Raw genomic sequence first — 14,440 nt, forward strand, 5'->3', positions numbered from 1 at the left:
TGTAGCAAACCTCGTTGCCTACTCTGTCCCCATATCTACTCTGGCAACAGCATCAGAGGACCCAACCACATCAGCCACACCATCAGGGGCTCATTCACCTGCACATCCACTAATGTCATATATGCCATCATGTGCCAGCAATGCCCCTCTGCCATGTACATTGGCCAAACCGGACAGTCCCTCCGCAAAAGAATAAATGGACACAAATCGGACATCAGGAATGGTAACATACACAAGCCAGTAAGTGAACACTTCAATCTCCCTGGTCATTCTATCACAGATTTAAAAGTCACTGTCATTGAACAAAAAAACTTCAGAAACAGACTTCAAAGAGAAACAGCAGAACTAAAATTCATTTGCAAATTCAACACCATTAATCTGGGCTTGAATAGGGATTGGGAGTGGCTGGCTCACTACAGAAGCAGCTTTTCCTCTCCTGGAATTGACACCTCCTCATCTATTATTGGGAGTGGACTACATCCACCCTGATTGAATTGGCCTTGTCAACACTGGTTCTCCACTTGTGAAGTAACTCCCTGCTCTCCATGTGTCTGTATATAATGCCTGCATCTGTAGCTTTCACTCTATGCATCCGAAGAAGTGAGGTTTTTACTCACGAAAGCTTATGCCCAAATAAATCTGTTAGTCTTTAAGGTGCCACCAGACTCTTTGTTGTTTCTGTAGATACAGACTAACACGGCTACCCCCTGATACTTGACAACAGCATTAGAATCAACTTTTCGTTTTCCTGGGCAGAAGGGGAGGGAGGTGGCATGTAGCAAAGATATCAATTCTCCTTCATATTAGCATAAAACACACAGGTTCAGGCTGAGATTGTAAGGATACAAAATGCTTAACCATGTAAAGCAACTCCATTCTCTTGGAAACACCAGAGAGATGCATTTATCCCTGTCAGAGTATCACAGGCTGCTATTTGTTTATCATCATGGATCCAGCTCCCTCAAATACACTGCAGAGATTCAGTACATGCACTGTCAGGGTAGGGAGTGGGGGATGGCTGAAAAATGATGTTAAAGTAAATACATTCAAATGTTCTTCCAAGCTTTAACAAAGAGGATCTCTAGTTACACACAGGGAAAAGTTGAACTATGTTGCCCTCTGGGACTTACACCTTGGAAGCTGATTAAGCTTTGCACATGCTATACTCCTTATACATTACCAAGAGCCATACCAGCTACTTACTGAGTGCAATAAACACAGGAGAAAATGAAAAGATAATAGTTTAATGGTTCATTGGCATCTCTAATAACCTGCTGAATTTATTCCCTGTTGTCTATACATCCTGACTGCCTGGTAAATAACAGCTAAGAGAACATGCAAGGTTTTATTAAGTGGGTACTATGGGGACTTCACTGGCTGCTGGAGTATCTAGGATAACACAAGTTAATTGCTATAAAAATGTAACAAGATGTAAAATGGAAAAGAAAAACCACCGCCACAGGTCAGGAAATACAAGTGATACTAGATCCCCTTGGCCTTGACTAAGTACCTGATACTATATACACCGTGACATGTGCTGTAAATTACATCTACTCATTTCTCTACTCTGAAATCCCATATATGCTGTAAAATGAGGCAGGCTCCTCCTGCTGGCGAGAATATTTAAGGCCTTGGAGCAGATGAGTGGAGTGGCAGGCGGTACAAAAAAGCATTCAGCTCTGCACCCTCCTTGACGAGTGAGCTCACCTCTGCAGTTGGCACACATGCACAGGAATGCAACCCAGTTTCCAGCTAGTATAATTCCACTATTGTACCTGTAAACACCTCCTTAAAATCACTAATTAAAGCTATGCTCACAGAAGAGAAAAGGTATTTAAATGAATGAATGGATTGACCAAGTCTTACCTTTTTGGAGCACTTGGTTGTGGTTTTAAGACAGCACTTCTTGTGACAAGCATACTTACATACTGTAACAATGAGAAAAAAATTATACTTAGCACTTTACAGTATCTCCTGGCATGTTCGTGTGATAATCAGACTCCAGACACCCCAATGGGACAAAAGAAGGTTTAACCCAGCAAAAAGAATCAGTTAAACCAAGTGATTGCATTCTGTTATTCTACTGTAAGAGTGCATCACGTAAGATCTTTTATGAAAGCTTGTAATGCACTGAATAGTCATTCTGAGCTATGTGTACAGGTTATGGTTATGAAGGAGGGTGTATATACAAAATTGTAACTATACTTCAGTATCACCTCACAACAGGGCAGTGAAGCAATCAGGCAGAGAGGAGCTACTTCCCCAGACCCATGAGACTGGCTTCAAGCACCTAGGCCAGGGGTGGGCAAAATACGCCCCAAGGGCTGCATCCGGCCTGTGGGATTGCCACCCCCGTGGCGCTGCGGGCCCTGCGCTGCTCCCGGAAGCGGCCGGCACCACATCCCTGCGGCCCCTGAGGGAGTGGGACAGAGGGCTCTGTGCGCTGCCCTTGCCTGCAGGCACCGCCCACCACAGCTCCCATTGGCCGGGAACGGGGAACCGCGGTCAATGGTAGCTTCAGGGGAGGTACCAACAGGCAAGAGCAGCCTGCCCTAGCCCCGGTGTGTGCCGCTGCCACCCTGGAGCTGCTCCAGGTAAGGGGCATCAGGCTGGAGCCCGCACCCCAACCCCCTGCCGCACCCCTCCTGCACCTCAAACCCCTGCCGCACCCCGCATCCCTTCTGCACCACAACCCCCTGCCTTGAGCCCCTTCCTGCACACCATACCCCCTCCTACACCCACACTCTCTCCCGCACCCCAACCCTCTGCCCCAGCCTTACATTCATGGCCCTGCATGCAATTTCCCCACTCAGATGTGGCCTTCGGGCCAAAAGGTTTGCCCACCCCCTGACCTAGACATTGTCCAGCCCAGGAAAAAACAATGGGGAACCATCAAAGCAAATGGGAACAACTTGAAACTGAAAGGAAAACCCCATTCTACAGAAAGGAGGGAGTTTTCCCTAATTTGAATATCTATAGTGACTAAAAAACAAACAAACGGCAAGTCCTTTTCAAATGGAAGGGGTTTGAATTGAAGATCATCCAGAACTTGGGGGACAGTTGTCTCAAGGCAGGAGGTTGTCCACAAACACTGGATCCTTCCTATAAGCTGGGAAACTGTTTTAAAGCAATAGGTACCTCTTATTTGAAAAGGGATTTTATCTGATATGAAAATGTGCAGCCCAAGGTTGCGTCTTTCCATTTATTTTCCATGTAACTTGTATATGTTTGCTTTCCCATTACTATTTCATCTTTGAATCTGGGGGTTTTCTATTTCATATACTTTTTGTTTATTTTTATTCCAAGCAAGTCTCTGATGTGCAAACTGTGTGGAGTGTGTACACCAAACAGAGCTGTTAACTGGGGGGCTGATTTCACACCTTTGGGAGTGATGAACCAGAGGGGAATAGTCCAAGTATCTGGTAATTAAGAATTTGGGAAGGACATATTTTGGACTGAAGGTATGTTTGTTGGTGTCACCCTGCAAAGTGGAATTAGGCTGTGAGAGCCAAGGTGAGACCTTATGTTTGTGGGCAGGCTACTTGTGTCAGGGAATTGAGCCATTGCTGCACAGCACAAAGGCCAGGGCCGGCTCCAGCTTACCAAGCAGCTGCTTGGGGTGGCCACTGCAGAGAGGGGCGGCACGTCCAGCTGTTCGGCGGCAATTCGGCGGACGGTCCCTCACTCCTGCTTTTTTTTTTTTTTTTGGTTTGGCTGCTTGGGGCGGCCAAAACTCTGGAGCCGGCCCTGACAAAGGCTCCCAAAGATACAGGACAAGCAGTGATCGAATCCTTACTGGACTGGGTGGACTCAAAATGTCAGTTAGTAAAGCCACAAGACAAGTTAATTAGCTAACGTTTGTGCAAAGAGTTGGTGTTGTGTACATTTTACAGCCTTCTGCTCGATATTTTGGACCCGATTTTTACAGCTAGATGCCAGTAATACACATACTATGCATTCACAAATGGCCACTTCTGCACTCAATATACCACTTGGGCCCAGAAATACCTTATCTGCATTCACAGCCCTAATAAATAAAAATCAAAGCCTTTATTTTTAAAAGGTACGACAGTTAACATTTTTTGGCACAATTCCCAGGTTTGGAGGATTGGTTCAGAAGATATTCCACAAGTTTAGATGGTTCTCTGAACTATTAGATTTTGATCTGCTTGACTGGGTTGGAAATATCATCTGATTTCAGTTCTCCCTGTATCCAATTTTGTACTAAAATACCACGAAAACGGTAATTCAGCCCTTCCTCTCCCATCAAAAAGCCACTCTCGATTTTCAGAGCCATCGGAAAAATTAAAATAATGGACAAAACCCCCGTTCTCTGAACTTTTTCTCATGCCCACAAAGGTCCAATTAACTCCAATTTCAATACTCTAAACTGTATTAATTGGTGTCAGGCACATCAGGGCATCAGAAATTCTACAGACTGAAAAGGACCACGTATCCCACGTGCCGAGACTATGTCATTGTAGCTCAGTATTTTTCCCTGATAATATTTTTCTTACTCCTATCATTGTCTTTATAAAGACTGAATTAATCGCTACATGACTAGCTTCAAGAGCCAGCAGTGGATTTGCAGTTTTGTGTGAGATGCCGCCCCACAATTCCCACAGCTGGTGTCTCCCTTCTGCACTGTGCTGTACAGTGACCTTACTGGCTGATTTTGGGAGCATCCTAGATGGGTCCTCTGTTTTCATGGCTTCAGGATGTCATGGGAAGGAAGAGGGAAATATACAGGGGATTCTTAGGAGCACAATAGGTATCACCAGGAAACGAACACAAGATGAGCTGAACGGTCCATGCTTACATTTACAAACAGAAGCCCTGTCCATTATCCAGATCAAGGAGGAGCAGTACTCGCAGTATGTGGGGATGCTGTACTGGGTTGCCTTAAAGATGTGACCATTATGCTCTTCCACCTAGGACAAAACACAAGATTGAAAATTCAGTGGCTCAAGTGACAGGGAGCTGGATGCACAGCCTGCTGCAGAACGGGTGAATTAACTGTCAGTACTTGGAACCTTTGGACAGCCACAGCTTCTTTGTCAGGAATGAACACAGGACAGACCTTCTTCACCACAGAATCTCCCAAGAGAGACGTGTGTTTTTGTCTGAGTCGGTGTATTATTTGCATTTTCTTTTCTGAAGCAATTTACTTGTAGATCTTTCACAACTAGCAGCCTAGGTCTGTGCCTGCATAAAATCAAACCAATACACAAATTGGTGTATATCGAACTGCAGAGATAGAATGCACAAGGAAATATTTCCCTTGAGTTCTGGTGACATGTCAAGTTGTGAGAATGAAACTCTAATGATTTAAGTGTGTCACCAGAGCACCAATATGGAAATATCAGCTTGTTCCTTGCTCTTTTTACTTTGATGAGTCCAATCTTCAAACATTAGCAACCTGAATGGAGATCAGAAAACTGTATTTGGACTCTGAAATCAGCATTCAAGTTCCTAAACAACTGACTGCCAATCTGAACATCTGCAGCTGGGATACAGATATCTCATATATTTACCCACTTCTGTAAATTGGGGTCTTTTATTTACTAAACTGCAGTTCTGTTCCTTCTCCAGCAGATGGCAGAGCATCTTTAAAGCAGATGACTCCATTTCTAAATGCAAAAAAACATCATATTCCTTTGACCTGATGTTAGAAGAATGGAATGCAACTTTCTGAATTTTACACTATGGACATCTAGGCAAATACTAGCCTCTGCTGCATATTACAAACTGATACATTCCATTATTTGTTATAAGGCTAAGATTTTGTCACGCATATTTTTAGTAAAAATCATGGACAGGTCATGGGCAATAATGAAAAATTCACAGACACCAATGATTTGTCCCTGACTTTTACTAAAAATATCCTTGACAAAATGGGGAGCCTGGTCAGCTGCGTGCGGGCTGGGAGCTCCAGGGGCCCCCACCACCTCTGAAGGCTCGGAGCTCCAGGGTCCCCCACCGCTGGCAGCTGCGAACTGTGGGGGTCCCCCCTGCTGCCTGTGGTGGCGGGGAGCTGCGGGGGGTCCACCTGACATCCTGGAGCAGCTTCCAGGCTCCGCAGGCAGCAGGGGACCCTGCAGCTCCCAGCCGGTGCTGGCTGAAGTCACGGAGGTCTTTGGAAGTTATGGACTTCCATGACTAAATCGCAGCATTAATTATTAATTATATTGTTCCTTCTACCAGCCAATGAAATTGGAATTAGCAATAAAAGCAAAGCCAAAAAAAGAGAGAGACAGATAAAAGCAAAACTAGTTCATCTCATTAGCTTTCCTAGCACATTGTTAAATCTCTCTTCCAGTGAGATTTGTTCTTAGTAAGTTACAATGCTCAAATGTAGGCACAGAGATTGCTATCAGCATGATTCCTTTCTGACCACACAGACTTTAATTGTTTAACACTAAAGCACGGAGATTTCAACTTACCACATCTGCTTCTTTTTTTCTTCTCTTTTTTCTCTCTGTTTTTGGCACCTAAGGTGAATTTAAAAGAGATTTAAAGATAATAATTAAATCAGAGAGTAATAGTTCAAGTTAAAGTCTGCTGAATTCTCTCAAATTTATCTTCCCTCCACAGCTCTGCTGGTTCACTTCAATCCAGACCTACAGCAAGCCTGGACATTCCACGTCCTCGGCCACTCACACAGTTCTGCCAATGCACACTGTGACTTGCAGACACAGGCATTATGGGAAATATTTCAAAAGCATATCAGTGACTTAGGAGCAAAAATCCCATTTTCAAAAGTCAGTTGGGTGATTTTGAAAATTCAACCCTAACTGCATAACTGCCCTGCTTCAGCTGAGAGCTCTGGGCTTTGAAAAACTGCCCTACAGAGCTCACATCCTGTCCAAGGACTGTGGCCCACAAGAAACTTGTCCTGAGGACTGTAGATGAGCTGCAGCATGGGAGCCAGAGGAGAGGGGTTGGTTCTTCTTTCCAGAACAACAACTGGTGACCCCCACCAGCCTGGCCTAAGAGCCACTAGTGGTTTTAATTGCAGGGTGGAAAGAGCAGGGAGCGAGGAACCTGTGTGTGTGAATGGCAGCGTGGATGTGAGAACAGGGTGTGCACTGTGGTAGATTCTGGTTGCTCTGTGACCATCAGCTGGTTGCCGCACTGATCTGCAACCTGGAGACCCTCACCTCCCCATACCATCCCCTGCAGAGGCTCTTCAGTGGCAGCCGAAGCTGAGAGGGAGTTGGGCAGTTGGTCACTGGTGGAGGGGCAGAAAGGCAGAATGAAGGAACACCTTTATTTTTAAGGCATGATTGCTCCCAAGAAGTCGGAGGCACTGGAAGGCTCTTGGTGAGGTCTGGTAAACTCTATACTATGTTCCTCTGCCTTTTCTCACCCTTAGATGATGAAAATAATCTCAAATCCACCAGAAAGTGCACATGACCCTCTACTACCCCCCCACTTCCAGATGAGCAGAATAATTGTCCCATTTTTCAGAGGTTGCCAGCTGAACAACCGGAGGTGCAAAGCATTACACTTATTTTTACTGGAGGCCTACAGCCTGCCTCATCCCCAAGGCTTCGCAGCAATGTGGCTGCCCACTTTGACAATCTACAGCATCATCCCAGAGATACGGTGTGTGAAGCGGAACAGCACCATTTCAATAAGCAAAGAGAAGGAGGCAGACTGGTTCCCTGCATACCTTTGCAGCAGTGTAATCCAGAGGTTTGTATTCTGTCATATACTCATCAAGGAATACTTTAAAGGTGTTGACCCAAACTTTGACGGGTGATTCACTCCAATCCCTCTGCTCCTGCCTCATGGTTTTCTCCAGAATCTGCTCGAACAGGGCATACAGGTCTTTATACCGGATGCTCTTCCCATCATCCATCTTATAAAGAAACAAAAGGATCAGAAAAAGGACTTTAATAGGACAGATTTCCATATCTTCAGAGAGTTGTTCCAGCCCTGACTGGCACTCTTAGGCCTTTAATGTGGGTAAGCACAAGAGTGTGATGAAAAAACTAGTTTGTCCATTGTTATTTTATAGAACACACTGTACAGTACAGTGGCTTGCTGGTGGATTGAACAGCAAAAGAGATCAACTGAGGAGGCTGCCAGCTACATGAAGTGCTGAATCGCATGAAAGTGCTAGAGAATTTTTGTTAGTTTTGGGAAGTAACAAGCCTTATCTTGTAATGTACAATGCAGATCTATACAGACACTCAAAGGGCAAAGACTTCCAAGTTTGTAGAAGTTCTATCACTGGAATTTTAACATAAATGTTTCCAGCACTTTGGTAGCTGTAACAGTTTACTACCTCCCATTTAATTGCACACATTCTAACCTACAATGTAGCTTTTGCTTCTCAGCAGCATATGATTGAGGTTTGGAGCAGTACAAGACCCACTGTAGGTTAGAATACTACCTGCACTACTGTGATAGGGGTTACATGCTGCTGAAGGTAGGGTTTATATCAGGGAGTCATTACACCAGATTTACAATTTTACAGAACCAACAGCATTTGAGCAGATTGTACAAGCATCTCACTATCAAGGCACCCAGACACAGAACACAGCTTACGGCGAGAGGAGCATATGTATTTCACTGAATGAACTTTTTAAATCCATAAACTTTCTGCCCTCCTTTGAGTTTCCTCCACTATGTTAAGGTGCATTTAAGATGATGTAGTTTGGTTTTGTTGTGGGAAACTAGGGCACCTTTCCTTCATTCTTCCTTGGTGTAAAGTTTTCTATGTGCTACTCTTCTAAACTAGTACTTGACATGACAGCACCTTTACTTACCGCCAAAGCTGATGAGTAAAAGCTGAAGATGTTTTGCCGGAATTCTTTTAATGCTTTCTTAAACACCACATCCACAAGCGTGTCCTTCTTACTGTCTTCATTATCCAGATCATTCATCTGGGAACCATAGAAGGAATTACAATATTCTATTTTATGCACCAGCACCACTTATTAAGGAGAAACTGCCTTCTTATAAGCAGATTACTTTGTTCGATATTGATAAGTTATGAGAATACACTTTGATTTTTGCATTTAGACATTATTTCCTTGCCAGCCAGTTAGCCAATCAGTCCAATGACTTCCTGAAGACCTTTCATTTTGTTCTGATGGTGCGGAACTAAAATAGCCAATTGGCTGATCAATTGTTTTTCTTTGGAGACCAAAGAGGAGTGTTTTCTCTCTCTCCCAGTATTAAAAAAATGTATTGATTCAGTAAACTCTGCCCACCATATTGACTGTGAATAACACAATAACATGGATCAGAGGGATAGCCGTGTTAATCTGGATCTGTAAAAGCAGCAAAGAGTCCTGTGGCACCTTATAGACTAACAGACGTGGGTATTCACCCACAAAAGCTCATGCTCCAATACGTCTGTTAGTCTATAAGGTGCCACGGGACTCTTTGCTGCTTTTACAATAACATGGGTAACTCTGGAAAATTATTTAGAATGGCTATAGTCAAGATTGCAGCTTTTGATCTAAAACTGTCATCTCAGTTGTGGTATAAATGTTGCCACTGCTGCTCTTTTAAGAGGTGGCCCTGATTATATAATGTACAAGACAGCAGCATTTTATCTATCTTTTGTTCTCTATTGTAGTTATGCTGAAGTGAAAATGGCCGAGTGTACCTTTTTCAGGAGAAACTCATCCATGCTTTTCAAGTCACCAGCACTGGTTATGATCTGCAGAGAGTCATTCTGCCACTGGACAGGCTCCAGTGCTAAGCTGCTGATCTTCACGCTGCGCTTACGCTTCACTTTGGGAGATGGCTCCTTGTTCTCTTTAAATTCCCTTCTGTAGATGCCTGACAGCTCTGGACTCCTTGGGGGTGTCAGGTGATGTGGACCCAACTCTACAATTAAAAGTTAGGAAAGAGAAATGCAGATTATGATTGTTTTTTGAGTGCCCAGAAGCACCATCGTGTTGTTAATTTCTTATCACTTTTCATTATTAAAGCTTAAAATGCTGCAATATTTAATCTCAGAAACTTCTACTCAAATGTGCTCAGTGCACAAATAATAACAATGATTTTCCCAGATGCCAGTACTGCAAGTTCCACCCAGGACCTGAAAATCAAGCTGGAGTCTCTCTTTCACCACCGCCTCCAATTCTGTGATGGGGGAACTTAGAGAACAATTCTGCTGATGAAGTGCAAACCAGAAGAGAACCAGCTCACCCTCTCCAAGCTGTACTGATGGTCATGATAGGGTAACAAGGAAGAAAAGAAAAGTCATTAAAGTTAGCAGATATTACTCTGAATATTCACAGGGAGTAGAGTAGGAAAGTGTCGTATTTGTACATCACTTATCAGAGTGGAATCAACTTAGCCCCTCTGCCTGTTTCTTCCTCTGTCCAAGGAGAAGAACACTGCCTACCTCAAAGTGGTGCAATGAGAATGTTAGTTATTTAGTGGTTGTACAACACTTTCAAAATGGAACGTGCCAAATATTATTAGACAGGCATTTCCTGCAACTTATGGAGAAGACAGCAGCCCTACACAAGGGAGAACAAATAGCCATCTCTGTATCCTAATTCTGCTGCCTCCCACAGAGTCCAGAAGGAGGTGGGAGATTCTTAAGAGAAGAGAAAATATTTTTCAGAAGCATTTTCTGCAGGGATCCCAGCACATTAAATAAGAAAATGAGAGAGAAAGTACTCAGAGCAGTAATGCAGCTTTTAGGCTCAGTGAGAATGGAAGGCTTAGTGGTGAGCCAGACATAAAATTTGATGTGTGTGACCTTTCTAAAGCCACAGGTCCAAAGCTAGGTAGAGCTGAATTTATTTCCTTTCAGATGCTTGAATTTATTTTAAAACAACAATACCACATTTATAGTTTTCTTCCCTTAAATTATCGATACACGTATTTATAAACCAAAGTTTCTTGTTTGGGATTATGACATTGTTTTGACTATTTAGCCTAATTTTTTTTTTTAAGTAATCAATGTGTTTCTTGTCTTCAACCCTGCACCCTATGCGCTCACCTGACCTACTCAGGAAAATTCTCTAATTCTGCAGTGAAAACTAGCATCCACTCTCATTCCATCACTCTAATATATAGCCTCATTCATTCACTATCAAGAATTTAATTATACATTTTGAAGTTTTTCTTGATAAAGGAGAGCTTGTCCAACCATGCTACAAACGTCAACATGGAAGCTGTAAAATCTCTGCTTAATTATAAGAGCCTCTAGATGTATTTTACACCAATTAAATGAACTTCATATCACTACATCGTTATTTAACTCTTACTGCTCAGTTTGGTTATGGTCTGTATCTCCAAGAGGCTACATCGAGTACAACTTTGCAGACCCCTCAAAATACCTGAAAATAGCTTGGCAAAACTGCCACATACCTCTCCCCCCACATTTACCTTCAGCAAGCTGGAGGCCAGGAGTCATCTCTATGTTTGGTTCCTCTTGCTCTGTATACAGCTCAAGCAGCTCAGACTGGGTCGTAAGCTTCTCTCTGGATGTTTTCTTGTCTCCCTGTTTCCCTTTCACCCAGAATCTCATCTTGGCTCTCTGAGGCCTGTAAATAGGCGAGAAAAAAGAAGTTGCTTTAATTCAGATGATTTCCATTTTTTTCCAAATCTAACTGATTCCCATGCACCTTCCTCCCTTCTAACACCAACAATACCTGTACAAGTGCATTTTGGAACATGGATCTATTTCACTGTTGGGAAATCTAGGGAAAAAAGAAAAGCACTAGGTATTCATCCTAGCAGGTGTCTAGTTTGGGCTTTCTCCAATGGGGAAAAGGATAAAGTTAACATATGGCCCACTCAGAATGACTCTGTAATCCAGTCTGTAACTGACTCTGGAACTGCATGTCTTGGATTTCAACACTACAGTTAGCACTGAAATACACTTCAGAATTCTATCTGTCACGGTTTCTCAATGATAATTTATCCTTAGATAAGTCTACATTGCTTAACTTAATATTGGATACTGAATTTACATTAAATATGTATTTTCATTCAGTGTTAAAGGGAGTTTGGAAAGAATTCTGTACAGAGTGATTAAACTGTACTTCTTTAGCGAGATGTGGGTCTTACACTGTAATGTTTATTCAATTTCATTGCGCATTCTTCCCTGTCTCCTTGATTGACACAACAGTGATTCTCACACAGTGTTCTATTTCTACCCAGGCCTGTGATTTGTTCTGATTCTTGTAATTAGTTTTAAGGGCCAGATTTTCAAAAACAAACACACACTTAAGTGGCATGAACAAGTTACATTGACAACTGGATGGTTTTGCACAGAAAATTTGGTACCCATTTTTGAAAATTAAGGCCCATATATCTTGCTACATAAGGGTTCTTGGTTGTATTATCCCATTCTTTTGTAATATGAAATAAAACTTTTTAATCTAACAAAAATCTCAATCCTTAGGTTTAACCTTCAAAGGAATTCTTGAAAAGACAGAATGAAAACCCAGTGACTGAGCCAGTTGCCCTAATGTCTGAAGGGAATCAAACATGACATGGGTTGGACTCATTCTCTCCCATCATTTCAGCTCTTCCCCCATCAGGTATATATTTCATACCTTCCATCGGTAGGCAGATTCTTCTGAACAGTTGCCAGCTTCCCAATTTCACCCTGAGACATTGTTTTATGAAGCTTTGCTTGGCCTTCACCTGATGTGAAACGCTGCAATGTCTGCAACAATTACAAGGATAAAAATACTTTAAAAATCAAGAGACTGGCTAGCATTGCAGGTGACACAGACCTCCTAGAACAATCTGAGATTTCATCGGCTACACACAAAAAATTGAAAATGTTATATACTATCATTAAAACATGTCCTGATTTCTGTTTGGTTGTAAAAAAATTAACAATTGGGTGAAACCTAAATGGATAGCCCTGGTCCAACCTATTGATGATCCACTTACAGGCAACAAGAAACCTTAAGGCCTCCCAGAAGAGCAGAACATTTCAAGTACAGCAAAACATATATACTGGCTTCAGCACGTATTTAACTACATATTTTCACACAGAATTAACAAAACAACTCCTTCCCAAAGGAGCATCCCTTAAATTAGATTTAGCAATGGATATTTTAAACTGCTTCACACAGACCCACATGTTGTCAACATTACAAAGCAACCAAGAATGTTCAGCCAGTTGGAACACTCAATTGACTGATCAATCCAACTCTTCATTTTAGAAGAGGGATGTCTACAACAGAATTTCCAACAGATACTCCCAGCTAACAATGAAATTGTCAATAGCGCCAACATATCAGGGTACCCTATAAGATATTAATACATCCTCCTCAGTATTCAAGTTTTGGTGTGTATTCCACTCTGAAGAAGACTAAAAAAAATATTGATTTGTCCAAAGTGCTAGTGCACTGACCTGCTAAAATGAAGACACGCCATTTAGGAGGAGGTAATATAAAGAAATTACATATGCTATGTTCAATCACTAACAGCACGATTCATAGTTTTTTCAACAGCTTATAATGCTGTGGGTACATTTTGAAGTGTGAATGGATTTAAATCGCACAGCTCATTAAATTCAATAAGAGTTCCATGAACAATATTGTATGCAAAGCTTTGAAAATATATGCTTTTTTGGGTTAAGTCTATTTGATTTTAAGTATTGCCTTATTTTGATTATTTCTCAATATTACAAAGATGGCATTTTCTTAATCTCCCTAGCATGTTATAATAGAGAGGCTTTTTTCACAATGTTATGTCAAATTTGGTTTGAAAGAGCAATGGTTATGGTTCTAAAAAGTTGTCCAATATCATGTCTTGAGGCAGCCAGTTGAGGTTGGTAATTTAATTCTAATCTATGTACTTTCATAGACCCATCACTGTAGTGTCCAAGAACAAATAATTAAAAATTAGAAATAAATAATAAATCTTTTTTCCCTGCCCCGCCTATAGGAGGAAATGGTTTGATTAGTGGATAGTATTTTTTGTTTGTTTCTTCTCTTCTAAAAGAAAAAAGCCTGGTGAAAGTTGTGACTTTGAGTAGATCCTTTTTCATTTGGCATGCAAAGCTATACATGCATGATATTCCTGAAGCAGCAAGGAGAAGAGATTTGGCCATATTAAACAAGAGGATTAGCTGAAGAGGGTCTGTTTAATCATCCAGCTTCTGCAAATACTGATGAGATTTGGTGACTCCATCAATGCGACTACTGAAAACTGCAGCCATTTCTCTCAGCAGAGCAGCCTGAAAGATCACAGGGTGAGAAACATTTCTTGACGTTAAAAATGTCAGGTCATTATGCAACTATTTTCAGCTAAAATTGGGGTTTCTGAACCTGACTCCATCTTACTGAAAACATCACATTTGGCACAAACACCACGGGAGCTGAAAGTCAGACTTTGTAAAACCAGATTGTATGTTACAATCAAAAAGACATTGATGGTTCATGCTCACAGAACCTTTACAGGAGTGTCACCTTTTCCAGCAAGATGAGGGTTATGA

The 14,440-nt window shown here is 42.0% G+C and overlaps 1 protein-coding gene across 6 annotated transcripts in view; it reads right to left on the bottom strand.

Moving 5' to 3' along the window:
- MYO9A (myosin IXA) overlaps positions 1-14,440 on the bottom strand; it is a 496,830-nt gene that overhangs the window by 25,986 nt on the left and 456,404 nt on the right. For all 6 annotated transcript variants that reach the window (XM_054041538.1, XM_054041539.1, XM_054041540.1 and 3 more), the window contains 8 exons: positions 12,543-12,655; positions 11,368-11,525; positions 9,626-9,849; positions 8,778-8,894; positions 7,676-7,864; positions 6,444-6,491; positions 4,820-4,931; positions 1,867-1,928 (listed from right to left, as the gene is read on the bottom strand). In XM_054041538.1, the coding sequence (XP_053897513.1) occupies positions 1,867-1,928; positions 4,820-4,931; positions 6,444-6,491; positions 7,676-7,864; positions 8,778-8,894; positions 9,626-9,849; positions 11,368-11,525; positions 12,543-12,655 (1,023 nt within the window). The remainder of the gene's footprint in view (positions 1-1,866; positions 1,929-4,819; positions 4,932-6,443; positions 6,492-7,675; positions 7,865-8,777; positions 8,895-9,625; positions 9,850-11,367; positions 11,526-12,542; positions 12,656-14,440) is intronic.

This window comes from Malaclemys terrapin, chromosome 10 (assembly GCF_027887155.1).
Source record: "Malaclemys terrapin pileata isolate rMalTer1 chromosome 10, rMalTer1.hap1, whole genome shotgun sequence".
NCBI lineage: Eukaryota > Metazoa > Chordata > Testudines > Emydidae > Malaclemys > Malaclemys terrapin.